General features: G+C 41.5%; 1 protein-coding gene across 1 annotated transcript in view; it reads left to right on the top strand.

The window, feature by feature from the left end:
• Positions 1 to 17723, top strand: part of PCCA (propionyl-CoA carboxylase subunit alpha) — a 457969-nt gene extending 440246 nt beyond the window's left edge. The window contains exons 23-24 of the mRNA XM_083168630.1: positions 16684 to 16761; positions 17494 to 17723. Coding sequence (XP_083024756.1) covers positions 16684 to 16761; positions 17494 to 17562 — 147 coding nt within the window. The 3' untranslated portion in view covers positions 17563 to 17723. The remainder of the gene's footprint in view (positions 1 to 16683; positions 16762 to 17493) is intronic.
• The last annotated feature ends 949 nt before the right edge of the window (positions 17724 to 18672 follow it).

Below are 18672 nucleotides of genomic sequence, written 5' to 3'. Positions count from 1 at the left end.
AATTGAGGACATCAGATAGCAAGTACCGTATACAGAGACTACCACACCCCTCTTTTTCTTACTCCCCCCCCCCCCCCCCCCCCCCCCTGATCAACTCTTGTTTCTCCTCTGCCTGTTGGCACACTCAAGAGGAAATATAAAACTTAAAGAAAAGCTAAAATTGAATAATGATCATCGCTGAAGCTATTAGATAAGCCGTTTAAAAATTGAAAATATAGATTTCTGGTTAAAAGATGGGCGACCGGCCATTGGAGCCTATACCCTCATCTTGTTGGTAGGCAATGTATTGCCCTGTCTTATATTTAATACGGAAGTTATATCCATATTTTTACTTTATGTATGTTATGTCTCCCCCTCTCCTTGCCTCTCTTTCCCTCTGCCCTACCTCACCCCCCCATCATACCCTTATTACTCGTCCCCTTGGTACATATATAATATATGCTAGTGAGCAAAGGAAAATACATCTTTCAAAATCAATAACATGTGGAATTACTTGATATGTTTGAAAATTTTTGATGTCTCTTAGAATAGGTACTTGGAATATTGGGGGCATAAACTCCCCCAAGAAACGGAAAAATGTGTTAATATATGTAAAAAAGATACGGTTGGATGTGGTTATGCTCCAAGAGACACATCTCACAGCATCGGAGACCATGAAGCTGGGTACCATGGGTTGGAAAATGGTGGCATCTGCCCCATACACTTCTAAAGCTAGAGGTCTGGCCATACTGACTAGATCACACCTGCCCATTGTGGTCTCCGATGTTGTCGCAGATGCAGAGGGCCGCTACTTGATGTGCCAGATGATTTATGAGAAACAAACGTATACTATGATGTCTGTTTATGCACCAAATAAGTATTCTAAGCCATTTTTCCTGAAGATTATATCTTTGCTTACCCCACATATGTCCAGTCCCATTATATTGGGCGGTGACTTCAATCTTATTAGCTCCCCAACACTAGACAGGCAAATACCAAATGCAAATAGAAAAAACCTTCCCAAGTTCGGCATACAGGCCCTAACGTCACAACTACAATTACTAGATGTTTGGAGAGTGTTACATCCAATTGAAAAGGATTACACATGCTTGGCAGCAGCAACTAACCAATTATCAAGAATAGACTATATGTTCACATCTATCCCCATGCTTCCTAGGATTGAAGATGTACATATTGAACCCATCACGATATCCGACCATGCAGTAGTATGGATCCAAATTAAACTCCAGAAAGAACTATCCTCTTACATTTCATGGCGATGCCCATCTTCTATCACCACATCACACAAACTGAGAGAAAAAATACTAGAATCATGGGAAACCTATCACACCAACAATAGCCCTACACTAAACGCAAACCCAGTACTGTACTGGCAAGCCTCGAAAGCCACGATTCGCGGAGAAATTATTTCCTTTTCATCCTCCCAAAAACGAAACACCACTAGGGAATACATTAAAGCACAGCAAACACTCACAGAGTCTTTCCAAGACTTCAAAACTCACCCCTCCCCCCAAACGAGATCTACCTACACCACAGCCAAAACACAATACGAAGCTATCATATCAAAAATGGAGGCATGGTACACGTTTAACAAGGACTTTAAATTCCACAAGTTTGGAAACAAGTCCGGGAAACTACTCTCGAACCTGCTACAGGGCCAGAGAACCCCCGCTACAATACATCCACTCCAAAAACCAGACGGCTCCCTCACAAAATCTAACGCAGAAATAGCTAACGTCCTAAATAACTTTTACAGTACACTATATTCACTCCCACCCTCAGATAAGGCGCAAGAGGCTACATTCTGGGACAACCTCCCCCTCCCCCAATTGACATTAGAGCAAACCGAACACTTGATCAAAGATATATCTCTCCAGGAAGTAAACATCGCTATATCCAGTCTAAAACCAAATAAAGCCCCGGGCCCTGACGGACTCACGACCGAATATTACAAAATACTCCAAAACAAGATCGCTCCCTGTTTAGTACAGGTTTTTAATACACTTTTGCGGGGCCCTAAGGTCCCCTCTGAATTTAATATGGCTAACATAAGAGTCCTGCCGAAGCCTGGCAGAAACCTTTCAGACCCTGCGTCATATCGCCCCATATCCCTGCTTAATCTTGACTACAAGATACTGACAAAGATTTTAGCGGAAAGGTTAAAGCCACTGGTCCCATCACTAGTACACGAAAATCAAACAGGTTTTGTGGCAGGCAGACAGCCAGTTACGAATATTAGGAGGGTGTTGTCGGTGATTTGCAATTCCCAGTGCGCCATGTCAAATGTGCCTAGAGCTATACTTTCACTAGATGCTGAAAAGGCCTTTGACATGGTGCACTGGGACCATTTGTTTCATACACTTGGCAGATTCGGCTTTCCGCCCATTTTTGCTGATTGGCTTAAGACCCTCTACACAGGCTCATCCTCACGTATACTCTGTAACGGGAACATATCTGACCCATTTCAAATTCTACGAGGAACAAGGCAGGGGTGCCCCATGTCCCCGCTCCTATTCGCGTTAGCATTGGAGCCCCTGGCGGTTGCCCTACGTGAATCCCCATTATACCAGGGGATTGCTGTGGGGGGCGTGGACATGAGGGTATCCCTGTTTGCAGACGACATGCTGCTGTTTTTCTCCCATCCGGAACATTCCATACCCACAGCTCTTCGAATTATTGACCAATTTAGTAGTTTTTCGGGATATAAAATAAATGTCAGCAAGTCGGAGCTGCTCCCATTAAGTGGAGTGAAACCGACTTTCGACTCCACACCAGAACTCAGATCAATACAAATTAAGCCTACACATCTCAAATATTTAGGGATACAAATACCAAACAAACCAGATCTTCTATATGCACTTAATTTTACCCCTGCTATCACTAAACTTAAACACTCAGTGGAGGCTTGGCAGGACTTGCCTCTCTCCTTGTTGGGCCGAATAGAAATTGTTAAATCCATCCTATTCCCTAGAATCACATATCTAATGCAATTACTCCCAATCAAACTCACTTCTAAAGATATAACTGTCATAATGGCACTGTGTACAAAATTCATATGGCAGGGTAGAAAGCCTAGGATCTCTAAACCCAAACTCCAGATGCCCAAAACGGAGGGGGGCATGGGTTTCCCCAACTTAAATCTTTACAGCCGAGCTCTGTTGACCAGATATGCCATGGATTGGTTGCTGGAGTCAAGCAACTTCACACTATATGACTTAGACTGTGCCTTATTCCACCCCTACTCACCGGGTGCATTACTACACACTCCAAAAAACAAGATCCCAAAACACATCTTATCGCATCTTCTATTCAGAGACACTTATGAAGCATGGGGATACACTTGCAAAATCTTTCAATGCTCCCCCGTACATACGGATTGGCTACCATTATGGGGAAACCCTTTGTTCAAACCAGGCATGGATAACCCAGGGTTTAAACCCATTTTCAAGAAAGGTTTAAGACTCACAGCTCAGGTATTCGACCCGGGAGGAAAAGTGATGCCCTTTAATCAACTACAATCCGAGTTTGGGCTGACTCCTAGCAACCTATTCCCAGTGATGCAGCTACTACACTACGTCTCCTCCCTTCCCCCAATAGACAGCACTTTCCCCAAAAGCTCCCGGCTCCACTCTATTGTGGGCAAATTTGGGAATCAGACGTTTAAAACCAAATTACTGTACAAGGAATACTTATTAAACACCTCACCTAAATTAAGAAAGGAAACTCAGGAACAGTGGCTTAGAGATATACCAACTTTGACGGATGACGATATTTTATTCAAATATTTTGACAGAACAATGCGCATTGTTAAATCAGCAGCACTACAGGAAACACACCTAAAAACAATATATCGGGCATATATATCACAGGCTCAAAGACGACATTTCGATGTAGAGGAATCAGGGAGATGCCTGAAATGCGGAGCTTCTTCCGCTTCTCTCATGCATAATCTGTGGACCTGTGGATATATAAAGAAATATTGGAATAAGATACTGAACTACATACATGAAACCGTAGGCCTGAGAGTACCAATTCACCCCTTCCCACTCTTGTTTGCCAACTTTGATATATGGAATCTAGACGCTCAGGCTTCTAGACACATCCCTTTCCTCACCATACTGGTAACACTGGCAAAAAAGCAGATAACGAGGAGCTGGGTGTCCAAAAATGCACCTTCCCTCACGGAACTGACTAATTCACTGCAACGCATCATGAACTACGATAAATTTGATGTACAGGTACACTCGGCCAGATATACCAGCTTTGTGGCGAGATGGGGCCCCCTGGTACTAGAAGAAGAGGATACCCATTCCTGAAACCCAAGATCCCCAGATATAACAATTAGATATATATATGCACACATACAACTGAGACAGAAAGAATTCCTATTCAGACTCCCAAATTGACTTCTGACACCTTGACTCACATTGGCACTGGTGCAGGCACCAGAGAATAAAGTATGAGTGACCCAAGGACGGACCCCCCCCCCCCACCTACTCTTCCCTGATCTTTCCACCCCCCTCCCTCCCCCCCCCCCCCCCCCCCCAACTCGTTTGTATTCATTTACATTTGTTTATATTTTATGGTTATCATCGGATTGTTATGTTATGTATTCCGAACGTACATTTGCTTGGCGATATTAAAGCCAGATCCTCCCTGACACCTTCAGGGAAGGTTATGAAGTAACACCAGACCGGGATAATTTATCCCCCCTCGGTTATAAGGGATCTGAGTATTGTATTGCACTATACACCCCAACTGTACGTTTTCCATTTGTTGGAATTTTCTATTTCTTGTTGAAATCTCTGAACATGTTAATCGTGACCACTGAAACTTTGAAACACATGACAAATTGGATGTTTAACCGTCTCATTATGTAATGTATGAAAAAATCTAATAAATATATTTGAAAAAAAAAAAAAAAAAAAAACAACATAAACAGGTGGGGGAACATGTACAGTTATACAGAAAGATATTCCATGGGGACACAGTGTTAAATTATGTGCAGAGGGTTATGGCGTGACTAGACAGTGAGATGTTCAGGAGTTCAGCAGTTGAACCACTTGAGGGAAGAAACTTTTTAGGCTTCCGGTGGACCTGGTTGAAATGTCTCTGTGGTGTCTGCCTGATGGCAGCAGGTTAAACAAGCCATGGCCAGGATGTAGTTGGTCCGTGACTATCTTCGTTGCCTGCTTTTTTGCTCTGGACAGGTACAGGTCCTGGACAGAGGGAAGGTGTGCCCCAATGATTTTCTCCATAGTTCTGACTACCTTTTGTCTCTCTCTGGCGGAGCTGAACCAGACCAGTATCAAGGAGCACAGTACAGACTCCACAATTGCGGAGTAAAAGAGGAGCAGGAGCTTCTGTGCCTCAGTGTATTTGTTCCATGTCCTCTCCCCTGCCCAGTTCCTGCTCCCTGCATCATAATGACCTGTCTGGACCTAACCCTATATCTGGTAGAAGTAAGCTCCTTATTAGAAATTTCAGTTTTTCTGTTGATTGGTATATGTTGCAGAGAAACCTGATTGAAGCTCTTGCCAGTCTACCTTTTTGCAGGGAAAAGATTTTGACAGATACTTATTTGGACACAAAAGATGGTTTATAAAGTCATACGTGCATGCAGGGGTGTTTCAAGTCTCCCATGCTCCCTGATCCATCTGCGCAGATGACAGATTTTTTTTTATTTTTAAATGCAGCCTCGGATGGGCTTTGTGGCTACCGGCACCTGCCTCCTAGAGAGAGAGAGACAGGCTGCCGCTGTCCGGCTAACAGCAGGGGAGGCTGTGCTCCATGTGGCCGGGTTTTACATGTAGATACTTGCCTACATTAAATTGGTTCTCTCCAGGAGAAGGCCGGTGTGGCATTTCTGGGGGCAGGGACGGAGCTTGACGTCTTCAAGCCCCACCAACATTATAATAAATGCCAGGGCTCTTCGGGGAAGGGCTAAAATTACTTCCGGGGGCAGGGAGGGGGACACATTTTTTCTGAGCCTCGCGGCCATTACGGGACGGTAGGCAAGTATGTGCAGGGATGGTCCTCAGAAGCTGAACAGGTGGGTGTTATATGCTTCAGGCTTTAGTTATTATGCTTGCCAGGTGAGATACTTGCTCTCCTGATGTTTACTTGAGAAGGAAGAGTGTGTATGTGTGTACGCTATGTGTGTCACTCTGTAAATGATGTGTATCTGTATGTACATGATGTGTGTGTATGTATGCTATGTGTTTATGTTCGGTGTGTGTATGTCAGTGTGTATATGCCGTGTCTCTGAATGCTATGTGTATGTTTGTGTGTACATGCTGTATGTTTGCTATGTTTGCATGTACGTTATGTGTGTATATGCTGTGTGTGTTTGTACTGTATGCTGTGTGTGTGTGTGTTTGGATGGATATGCTGTGCTATGTTTTGTATGCCATTGCTGTATGTATGTATGTATGTATGTATGTATGCTGTGTGTGTGTATATATATGTTGTACGTATGCTATGTGTTTGTTTGTTTGTTTGTTTGTGTATGTATTTATGCTACATGTGTGTGTATATGCTGTGTGTGTATATATGTTATGTGTGTATGTACTGTATGCTATGTGTGTTTTTGGATGTATATTCTGCTTTATGTTTTGTATAGTTTTGCTGTGTGTGTTGTATGCTATGTGTGTGTACAGTGTATGCTGTGTGTGTATATGCTATGTGTTTTTGTGTATATAACGTGTGTATGATCTGTATGCTCAGTGTGTGTGTGTTTGGATGTATATCCTGCGTTATGTTTTGTATAATATTGCTGTAAGTATGCATGCGTGCATGTACAGTATATATGCAATGTATGTATATGCCGCGTGTATGTACTGTGTGTTTGAATGTATATGCTGCATTATGTTTTGAATGCTGTTGCTGTGTGTGTGTCTAAAGTGGTTGTATGCTGTGTGCATGTATGCTCTGTGTATATGTGTGTGTGTCTACAGTATGTATATATGATGTCTTTGTAATTATGCGCTGTATGTATGTATATGTACAAAAGTGTTTGTAATATATGATGTGCATTCAGTACATGTACAGAACCCCTGCCTCCCAACAAAATCCTGCGCTTGCCCCTGCAAGCTGCTCGAATTATCCTCCTTGTAAGCTGTTTTTTATAAAGTATCAGAAGCATACCATAACTGGTGCCATCAGGGTACATTATTTTGTCTGGTCTTGATTGGGAACTTTTATATGTCCCTGTGCTCTTAGTTCTCATCCTATTAGTTCCAGAATATGATCTCAACCAGAGACCTACAGAATAACCAATCAGCCTTTATATGTCTAGTGCAGGCTATGAATACAGCAGTGAATGATTGCTATGATTTAGGGAAAGTTCTAAAATTACTGTATATTCTATATTTGTAAATAATCAATAGTGCACACACCGGTCTTTGCACAGGTTGCTTATGGTCGTCATTGGATAATATTAGAACAATTTAGTATAAAGGTAAACAGAATGTGAACCATACCATAGCCTTTTTATTCTGTCCAGCATATGTGTCCTCATACATTATTGGTACTGTTCAGCCAAACAGCCCTTCTTGGTGCACTAGATCCCATACTACTTTTGATAATGACGGCCATCTTTGTCATATCTTTTTACAAAAATGTGTCTTATACCCCTTTCACATCAGCCTGAATTCCCGAGTTGGCCCCTAGCGCTGGTGTGCAAGGTTCCCGGGCCAAGTTCCCGGGAAAATTTACAGGGAATTCAACCCTGCTAGAGTTGCTTTGAATGTGGCAGCTCACTTATGGCAGGCGTCTCACACCACTTGGCAAACTGAAGCTAGTTATATGGATACATCTATCCTCTGTGCATTAAACGTCCCGTTACACATAACACATGAGATACCTGTGGCTCGATCGAGCAGCTTCTTAAGTGGCATGCTTATATTCTGTGTGGGACTGCAGCTGTATCTACAGTTTTTTCTAGGACAACACTGTACCGTTCCATTTCCTATGCAATGTGGCATTTCTTATGCAGAGGGTTCATGATGGTTCATAAAATAAACTAGGCTATTACTATGGGGCATAATATTAACTTAGGCACTGCTATGGTTCAAAAATGTAACTAGGGAAATACTATAGGGCATAAAATTAATAACTATTGCATAGAGGTGTCTCTCAAGAAGCATTGGAACAGGAGTCCCTTCTGTATGTTACTGCAGGGCCCACAAGATCCTGTTACACCACTGTTTATACCTTTATTTAAGACCTTATAAATTTATATATTTTCTCTTGTGTGCCACTTGTTCGCACTACTAGCATTTATATGCAATGTAATTAAATTTCCATATGTCCTTATCTTTAAAAGTCCTGGTATATGTAAAGATTCTATCCTGGCAATCATATTTATGCTATTAAAAGAGTAAAGTTCTTCGGACTGTCCTCTGACATGGTAGGGAAAAGTGGCTCTAAATTACACACCCTCAGTAATGAAAGGTGCCATCTGCTGACAATAAAATGGTTTACACAGAGAGAGAGAGGGTGCAAATGCACTATGCGATCATTATATTATAATATATAAGAGGTTGTTGGTATATCATTGGCCAGTGATATTGGCCTGCCCACCAATCGTCCAGGTCACCTCTTGTCCTCTGACATTCCTGATGCAGTTCCTGTTTACTTTTCCACTACAGTACATATAACTGTACCATCCCACCGTTAGGGCGATAGGAATGACAGAGTAGATTAGGGAGCCACCACTTTGTCATCATTTCACTCTACAAGTCCAACCTAGGATTGGGGCTCTAGAGACACTAGGGGGTAAATTTAGTCAAGCTGCTAAAAGTGGATGTTGTCCATAACAACCAATTACATTCTAGTGATCTATGGCATCCTAGAAAATGATAGAAACTGATTGGTTGATCTGGACTACATCCCCACTTTACACTTTTAGAAGCTTTAGTAAATGTACCCCTATTACTCTATGCAGAGGTGAATGGATAGGACAAGCAAGAGTCCCCGCCTAATTCCTCATTGGAAGAAGTATGATTTACAGGGGAAGATCTGTGAGCATTTCATATATTGTATATTTATTTTTTCCTCAAGTGTGTAAATCATACTTTTATGTGTTTGCTTGTATTTAAACAAAAGTTAGTGATACATCCATAAAATAAATGCTAGCAGTGCGTTAAACATATTTTCAGACAGCTCATGTTCTGAATGACCTAGTTCAGCTGCCACATTGATACTAGGGCACATTTAAAATTTAATATATAGTCCGCTCTTTCTTTGTAAGTTAAAGTGCTACTTTTCCGCTCTCTAAAGTCAACTTGAGCCGTTCCCTCTAAGTTTTCATCTTATAGATCTTTATTTTAGGCTTCGGCACCAAGTAATTCAAAGTGACAGCTGCTTTCTAATCCTGTTAGCAGCCATCTCAATCGGATGTCATGACAAATCTTGTCCTCCCACCTTTGAGCTAGGGAAATGTGCACAGCAACATGTTTATATGGGACACAAACCATTCAGGGCTCATTGACGTCCAATTATTTAGGGATTTGTGTGGTTACTACATAATGGACTTTTATATTTCCAGTAAAGATGCAAATGAGTCTTGGCTTTGTGCACCTACAAATGTTGTCCCAGCATATTATCACTCATAGTGTATGCTGTATCATGAGAGGAAGCTGGGTTTTTCTGTAGTTGTGATATAAAGATGTGGCAGATTCATCTCCGGTCAGTTGTGACTGCTTGTTTCTAGGCAACAGTCTATAATTCATAAAAGCCTGAGCAGGTGGGTGCAGATAGGAGGCATCGAAAGATATCTCCTCATTCCTAGGTCTGGCACACACAAATCTACCCAGCATGGTGATAGCTTGGAAGAAAAAACAATTGTACTAGAATTACATGGGATACAGCAGGGAACAAGGGATTGTAACGCACATTTATTTTGCAGACACAAGATAATGGGGAAATGATCATGTATGTCATATACTAGTACCACATACACTGCTGGTACCATGACCGTTACATTATATTTGTATATAAATAAAATTATTTTTGTCTTAATACACCTAAGATTGAAATAGCAATACATTTTAATATATTAGTGATAAAGTCATATAAGTACTGTCAATGGACCGGTTAGTTTATCTACTTGGAAATCAAACTCTATAGACTTTATTATGACTATGAAAGTAGATTGTATTTTCAGGTCTTGAGATGTCGAGAGTGGAGTGAATTATGCCCTAATGAGTCTATAACCCTGCACTGAACAGACCAATTATATGTAGTGGTTCATCTTTAATCCCTTGATCTGGACAGGCAGTTGGGGGTCAACCCTCTAGCAGAAAAATATATCACTGTTTAACAATCAAATGAGTTTAACTTCATTTTACACACACACACACACACACACACACACACACACAGTACCAGTTTGGTATTTACACTTAAAATAGACATACAATGCCCAGAAGAATCTGAGGCTTGTCTGGCGTTTGTATTCCCATGATGCTACTTGTGGTAGTATAATGATACTTCCTGTGATTTCCCCACCCTTTCCCAGTGTTCCAATCTTACATTATAGGCACATTTTCCTTTGAGGAATAAGTAGCATTATACAAATATAAACAGCTAGGCCTGATTTAGTTTTTATTTTTCTTAATCAAATTTTGGTACACATGCATTCTTCAACGTAATTACTGTTTTTTAAATACTGTGGGCTAAATCTAGTAGACTGCAAGAAGCTGGAGGTGTAGGACTTTGGGCCTGATTCAATCCTGAGAAGTCGCAGTGGACTACAGGAGAAAGCGGTCACCAGTCTGAAATAGAAGATTTGCCTTGCTAAATTCCGAGAAAAATGCAAATGGATCGCTATCCACTACCAAATAATGTCGCAATTCACGAACCGTCTAATGATTTTTCCAGTCTTTGCAAATGTCAGCAAGTCTGACCCTTCCACAAATCTGTGACTGAGGCAGGCTGGAAGTGGTCACTGCTGATGTCACAGACCCTACTCAAAATTGCCTGGGCACGGCAGGTTTCCGCCCAGAGATGCCGGGTTCCTGTCTATCAGACTGCCATTGCTGTGATCAAACTGCAAGTACATTGCGGTCATGCGTCATGCAGCTTAAAGGCACCCACAATGCAGCTAAAGCGCGTGCAGTCGTTCTAAAATTTGCCAAACTGAGAAGTTGCTCATCAGTGATTCTAACTCTGAATCATGCCCTTTGTATGAGAATGCCCATATTAAAGCAGCAATAATTTTCAAGGCATATGTAGGACAAGATACATAATGCACAGATAATCATGAAACTTGATGCATGAGTATGGGAGAAGCATACGCACACGAGGGAAGGGGTGGGGATCAAGTACGAGTACCAGAAGCATCACTTCAAATGAAAATCTAATGAAAACTATAAATACCCTCATAGAGGTATTGATCCCTCATTTCCAATTGTAAAGTGCAACGGAATATGCTGCGCTATATAAGAAACTGTAAATAAATGACCCAAGATGGTGAAGGTGCCATCAAAAGTTTTCTATAAAGGAATTTGAGTCAGTCGACTCAAATTATTGAAAACTTGCATTTGGTCATTCAAAACTAATTAGGTCACCCATTTTTTATATCCAGGAGAGCGGACTTACTGTCATAGTGCATTAGCCCATAGGTTCTCTAACGCTATCCTCAATGCACCCCAACTGTCCAGGTTTTAAATGTATCCATGCTCGGCCACAGGTGACTTAATTAGCACCTCAGTCAATATAATTTAACCATCTGTGCTCAAACATGGATATGCCTCAACATCGGGACCGTTGGGGGTGCCTTGTGGACTCAATATTAGGTCTAATACTAAGAGGTACATTTACTGAAGTTTTAGAAGTGGGAGATGTTGCCCATAGCAGCCAATCAGATTGTAATCACTTATCTAGCATTTTATAGAGGATAAAAGCTAGAATGTGATTGGTTGCTACAGATGGAGCCGGCCTCCCTCTTGCTGGAGAATCGCCAGATTGTCTCAGCTGGCGATCCGCTCCATCTGACTGAGACGCGCGTGCGTCTCAGTTTCCGGGCAGCGGGGCCACGGGAACCCTGTCCGTCTCCGCTTCAGGGAGATGGACAGGGTTAGGGGAGGCGGTGGGGGAGGCAGTGGGGACCCCGGGACCTGAGGGAAGCGCCGTCTGAAGGGGATGCGCGCGCATCTCGTGCGCGCCCGTCCCCTTTCGCAGATCAGATGGCGGCTGGCGATTCTTCCGCCATCCCCTGCAAAGACCAGGCCGGCTTCATCTGTATCTCTCAATTCTAAAAACTCACACTAGTAAATTTACCCCCAGATGTACAATGTTGCAAAAGCACCTTCTTCACCATAGTTAAAATCAACACTAGTAAGGGTTTAAGTAGAAACATTTGCACATAAGTGTGAAGAGGTCCAATTGTGTGTGTATGTGGCCCTTATGTGGCCCTTTACCAGCTGCACTTTGGATACACCCCAATCTCATCATCTATTGTGTCGGTTAGAGCTGTGGGCTCTATTTACTGCTTTAATAAGCACTTCTAGCACGGCTGCTAATTGTGGGATCCTCTATTTGCAGGCACTCGCATTGCCCAGTCTGAAAGGTACAATTCCATATTTTATCGACTCTAGGTTTCATCATATCAACATGAAGATACCTAGATTTGTACACAGTGCCAGAGATTAGGTATAACAATGACATTACAGTATCTGGTGTTTAAGGTGAGGTAATAGGGAGAAGGAATGGATTGAACAGTTATTACTTTTAATGATAAAAAAATAAATCAATTTCTGTGTCCGTAAATTAAATGTAGTATACTCCTATAAGAATGGATCAGTTAGCGAGAGATCCAGGCAATGAGAACCCAAGATACATATTAAACTGTCACCTGTCCGTCCCCACCTCCTGTCCCCCTCCCCAAATAAAATCTGTAATTGAAGGATTTCCACCTTTGAAGGGAAGTCAGCAGGGATGATATTGATCCATCTTTTTAGGGGGCCAGAGTGCAGCAGAAGGTGATACTGTGGAAGGCCCCCACACACCCTCTGTTTTTCTGCCAAATTAGGCAGAAGGCTCAGAATATAAGAGAACAAAAGATGGGTTCTGTTCCACTCTGCAGCTTTATCCCATCCACCTCCACTCCCCCCCACCCCCCTTTCATTTGCTTCCTTCACATACTTGTTTCATAATGCTCTGGGTCCTACTCTTGCATTGAAACCGTTCCTGTTGAAATAGGCAGGAAACAGTTTTGTTTTAATTGCTAAAATGATTCGGAAGTGCTTCGTGTGCTGCTTCTATACAGCAGGTGCTGTGCATTAATTGGCCTGTGAAGGCCTGACCCAAGGTCCCTTGCAGAAGGTCCAATTTTAGGAAGAGTTTAAATAGGTTATTTATGATATGGTATAACCTAGCTATTTTATTTCATGGTCTGCAATTTCTAATGTCATCTGGGTTTGGAAAGCTGTGTTTCTTTGGTAATGTATTATCAGCGGGTCAGCTCTAAATACCATCCATCAGAAGCTAATTTTTTTACCCAGATCCTCTAATGACTGATGAACCTGTCTTTAGTATGAATGTTTAGCACAGTAGAGAACCATATGCCACTGGCACGGCTTCCTATGCCATGCTTACTGTTTCTGCAGAATGGATTTAGACAAGTAATGCAATAACAGTACCTTTATTTTATCCAGATCATTTCAGGATTTTAAAATGTACTGACATAAAATCCTTTAACACAAGCAAGTGATAATGAGGATTTTCTCCCTTTAAATATGCCTGGATAGTATTTTGTATTTACACAGCATTGTGCTTTGTTGCTGTCTGTCTGCTGCAGACCGTAGCACATTGCAAGTCCCTCCCCTGTGTGGGAAGAGCACAGCTGTTACTGTACATCTCATCCAGTAACTGTATCACCCCATTTTGTGGCTCTGAAGGATGAAATTGAGAAATGGAGCACTGTGCAGTCATCCTTTACCTCTGCAATTTTAGCCTTTGCATTTAATTTTCATGCTTTTATTCCAAAGCAAATAGCACTGGGCGAGCAACAGAGTTCCTGATGGGTGTCCGCCATTCGCTTATAATGTGCCTGCTAGCGTATATATCCTGGACCACCTCGCTGTGGGACATTTCTGAGATGTCTGTGGAGCTGGGACACAGCCGACTCAATGAGAAGTTCAGCAAAACTTGTCTTTTTGCTTGTTTGCCGCATAGATCACTGCTGAATTTGTATTTAAAACCTTGACAGGTGCTTTAATGAAGAATAAAAAGAAGTTAACATCATTAGTACGCTAAAGTCAGCGAGGAGCTTGAAGACAAGTCTCAGGGGAAGGACGTCTCTGAAAATGAAAGGGACTTGATAGATTTCCATATCATTTCTAACTCCCCTAATTGCATTTGGAAGGCTTGCCAATAAATGGAAAATTGGCAGCCTATATCCATTATAGTAATTTTGCCGACCATGGCAAGCAGCTGGCTTTACTGCATTTTATTTCCACCACCCATAATTAATCATCAGCTGGAGATGTCTGAAACTTTAGATTATGGCAGTGTCGTGTCAATCCAAAGTTCCTTAAAATGCAAGAAGCGGTTGAGTATATGTACTGACGGCTCCTTCAAACTAACTCATTGAGGTACAGGGCAGGCTGCTGCTTAATGAGTGTTACTTTGATAATCGGATGTGAATGTGACCTATGACCCTCTATGTCAAAGGAGAGGACGCAGCAAGCCGGATGAAAGATACAGGATCTAGAGCTGCAAACTTTGTACCAATTAGACAAGGAGTAGAGAAATTCATCAGCTCAGATTTGGTTTATCAGAAAGACTTGTAGGGCTTGTGACCATTATGTAGGGGTTGCAGTGAAAGTAACTTGTCACATTAATTTGGGCTGTGTCCAGTGATCTCTCTTTATTTGTAGATTGTGGCTTAAACAGGGAAATCAGTTTCTCACTAAATATTAATTTTTATGGACATCTTCTGAAGTCCATTTTATTGTTATCTATTGGTGACAAAAGGTTTTAGAAAATTGGCTTGTAACTACCAAATATTTTTCTTTGCAATCGTTTTTTGTGGATTTTCAGAAGATTTTTTTTTTCAGCAGTGAACAGTTTAAAATGTCAAATTGAATCATTCAGTATCATTTAGGTCAGCGTCACATAGGGCTTTTTGTAACTTAATAAGACCAGAAGCCTATTGTTTTATGTTATTTATTGTTTTATTGCCTGTAAAAGGGCATCTGTGCTGTGCCCACATCTTTTGAACACTTAAAAAAATATATATTTCAGTTAGATAACATTATTTTTTATTGATCATTTTAAAATTACTGTTTGCATATAAAACACTGTCGTTAAAGTGCTGTATTTGGCATATAAATGATTAGACACTGCACTTAAGTGCCCAAATAATAACCCCCTTAGGAGGTATCTTGGACTTTTAGTGATCAGAACACAATATGTAGTACTGAAGTATGTACTAGACTTGCTTTTGAATCTAAAGCTCCCTAATTAAGTCCTAAAGGATTTTAATAGTAAATAAACATTAATGTAAACAAGAGAAATGCTCAATCCCAAGATCACTGTAAGGAACAGGGAGAGTGGCAATGAAGAAGAGTGTAGGGAGCAGCAAGTTAGGCTGAGGGTGGGGAGCAGTTAGGAAATATTGTTTGAGGGGGTGGGTGCGTGTGGGGAAAACTAACAGGATGGATGTAAGGAGTGTGTACTTTTCACTTACTGTTACAAGAGAAGCCATAGAGACACAGACAGTACTGCCCACCTAATTGGAGCTAGTCATTCAGGAGACGCTTACGTGATTGGTTGTGATCCACCATCTTCGATTGGCTGGTGGCCAGCACAATAGATATTTATATATTTGAAATGCACACCCGAGCATCATATACACCACTGCCACCAGGGCAACACAGCCGTGCAACATCTGAGCCAATGTTGCTAGTGCTCAACGCTGCCTGACAAAACTGTGCATGAGCATCCTAGTCCCATGAATCTGGTGATTGGAGGCTCCAATCCTGGGGTTCAAATCAAAGCATTTTTGGCCCAAATCCCTGAATCCCAACATTCTGCTCATAAGCTTATATAACAAAGGAAGGAAACCTCACTCATTTTTGCTCACATATTACAATCTGTAGCTGTACATAGCTCAGGATTTTGATGGAACTTTGTCCTTAACTAAATCTCCCCTTATTAGTCTTCCATTTCTAAGACATCATTCAGTGAAATGCAATGTGGGTGGTGTGCCACAGAGCAGTGTAACAAAATAGGTTATTTTACCTTGCACCCCTGTATAGGTCTATTGTAAAAATGAGCAATATTGGGTTAGTTGAAGTAATACTGATGTGCATCCCCATATTGCAGTTAATTGAATCACTCCAATAAAGACAGGTAAAATGTATAATTGGAGGATGGTGTTGGAAACAAGCATGCTTGTGAAATCTTCATGGGCAGAGTAGAGGTTTCTGTCATACAACTGAAGCACGCATTGTCATGCAAGAAGTTCCTGCACTAGTAATCCGCAGGCTTGAGTAATGCTCAGAAGATAAAACACTACGGTAGTCCTTGATTGTGTTCATAGACTGACTAGAGCAATCTTTGCTTTTTCACAGCTCCTATGTATTGCTAGTGTGTATATTTATTAGGCAGAAAAGCAGACTCTGCAATGCCCTAATAAGTGTGTCCTAACTAGTTGCACTTGTATTGTGATAGGTGTCAGAGGGACAAGAGATCTGTGTCATTGAAGCGATGAAGATGCAGAACAGCATGACAGCTGCTAAAGCTGGAAAGGTACGCTTCCTTTGTGTCAGCATGGGTATACAGAATGTGCTGTTCATCTATGATCTCATACAGGGGCGAATGTGTGATAAAAATATGTATTTATACCTCAACATCATATCATCATCAAATAAATATTAGATTGTTTTGTAACCAGAGTTGTGCATGATGAAAGATATATGGCCCCTAGCTATGTCTGGTTAAGGAGCAAATTCGTCCATATACTGTAGCTACTGTATGGGTAATGGATTACATTAAAGAGAAACTCTTATGTTGCTGCAATGCGTATGCACATACTTGTACACTCTGAATAACATGACAAAGCATTTTGGGGTTCTCTAAAATTAAAAGCTGGCACAGCTTCCAAACATCATTAAATATACACTTGTACTATGGTGATTAGAAATGCAGCACTCGTCTCCCGCTCCCTGGATGTTTCATGGAGTGAGGCTACATGGACAGACCAAGAACCCTACTGATTGGTCATAGTATGTATTTATTTATTTATTGGGGGAGTTTATTATGGGAATTGGGGAGAGAGCAGTGCCAGGTGCTTAATTTTCCACACTAGCATAATAGGTACTGTACCAAGAGAGTCATTTAGTAACATCATCTGAGGGTCATATTTCCCCTGCTAGGTTTTCTCTCTCTCTCAGCATTCTGTAGTAATGGAGAACAGCACTTTTTAAGCTGAAAATTATTGTTGTTTTTTTTAATCTGACTTTATTGTAATTTTGTTAACAGGTGACATCTGTGCACTGCAAGCCTGGCGAAACTGTGGGTGAGGGGGATCTATTGGTGCAGCTTGAATGAATCACATTCACTACAAGACTCCATCTGACACTTTATAAACTATTTCTTATAAATCTGTCCCAGACACATTGAGATGAAATTCCTACAAAACTGATTTTATACAATTGTATTTATTACAAATATAAGTGGGATGAATAAAAAAAAAAAGGAGGTTAAAAATGTTTTCTTTTTGTGTTTCTTGAATTGCTAACAGATGACAAATACACACATCCCATTACATGTTAGACTGGCTTCGTCCTGGACAGAACTAATCTATTTCAGACAGAGGTGCCCATTATTTAACCAGACCCAGAATAAGTACAAAAAGCACTGGTGCTTTAGAACATTTCTTATTCAGTCGGCTGATGATGAACGTTTATTGCCAATATACAGAATGTAATGTTATTTTGAAACCACTTTACTATCTTACATGGATATTGTAGGAGGAAAACGAGAAAACCAGGATCATTTTCTTTACAGTATATTACATATTTTCCATTATGGGACCTAATAGTGATGTGACCACCTAGACAGTAAACAAATATTTGCCATTTTAAATATGCAATATTAAGCGGGGTATTTAATCCCGAGTCACGACCGTCGATCTGTCCCGACAGCCGTGAAAATCAGCACTGGGGATCAGGATAGCCAGTGGAGAGGAGCACCTTTCCGGCTTTGTGGCCCCACCGTGCTTACCAGATTCTGCCGGCTCTGGGTGAGCGTAGCCACATATCCATCGCAATCCGATGTGCAGTCCCATGGATCTTTAGCTGCATCTTCTGATCTTCCATGCTGCAGGGAATATCCGAAAATGCAGCTAAAGATCCACAGGACTGCACACTGGATCGCAAAGGATTCTTGGCAAAAATTGGCTGATCAGCCCAAAAATTGCTGGGCACCTTTAGAGGCCTCTTTATCAAAGTATACTTGCAGCTAAATCCCTGAAACCACAAATTTTCGGGAGTCAGCCGCAGATATTAAGTACCCCCTGCATGTATGAAGGAGGGACTGCTCCATTGACAGCCACATCCCCCATAGGTTTCTATGGTGAATGTGGTGCTCCACATAATTAGCAATATCTGGAGTCTTGGTCCCCACAGCAACTGCTGAAAATGGCGGTAGCCCATTGTA

Source organism: Crinia signifera, chromosome 2 (assembly GCF_055691185.1).
Source record: "Crinia signifera chromosome 2, ASM5569118v1, whole genome shotgun sequence".
NCBI lineage: Eukaryota > Metazoa > Chordata > Amphibia > Anura > Myobatrachidae > Crinia > Crinia signifera.
The sequence above is the reverse complement of the archived record's forward strand: the minus strand, read 5'-3'. Positions and strand labels throughout refer to the sequence as shown.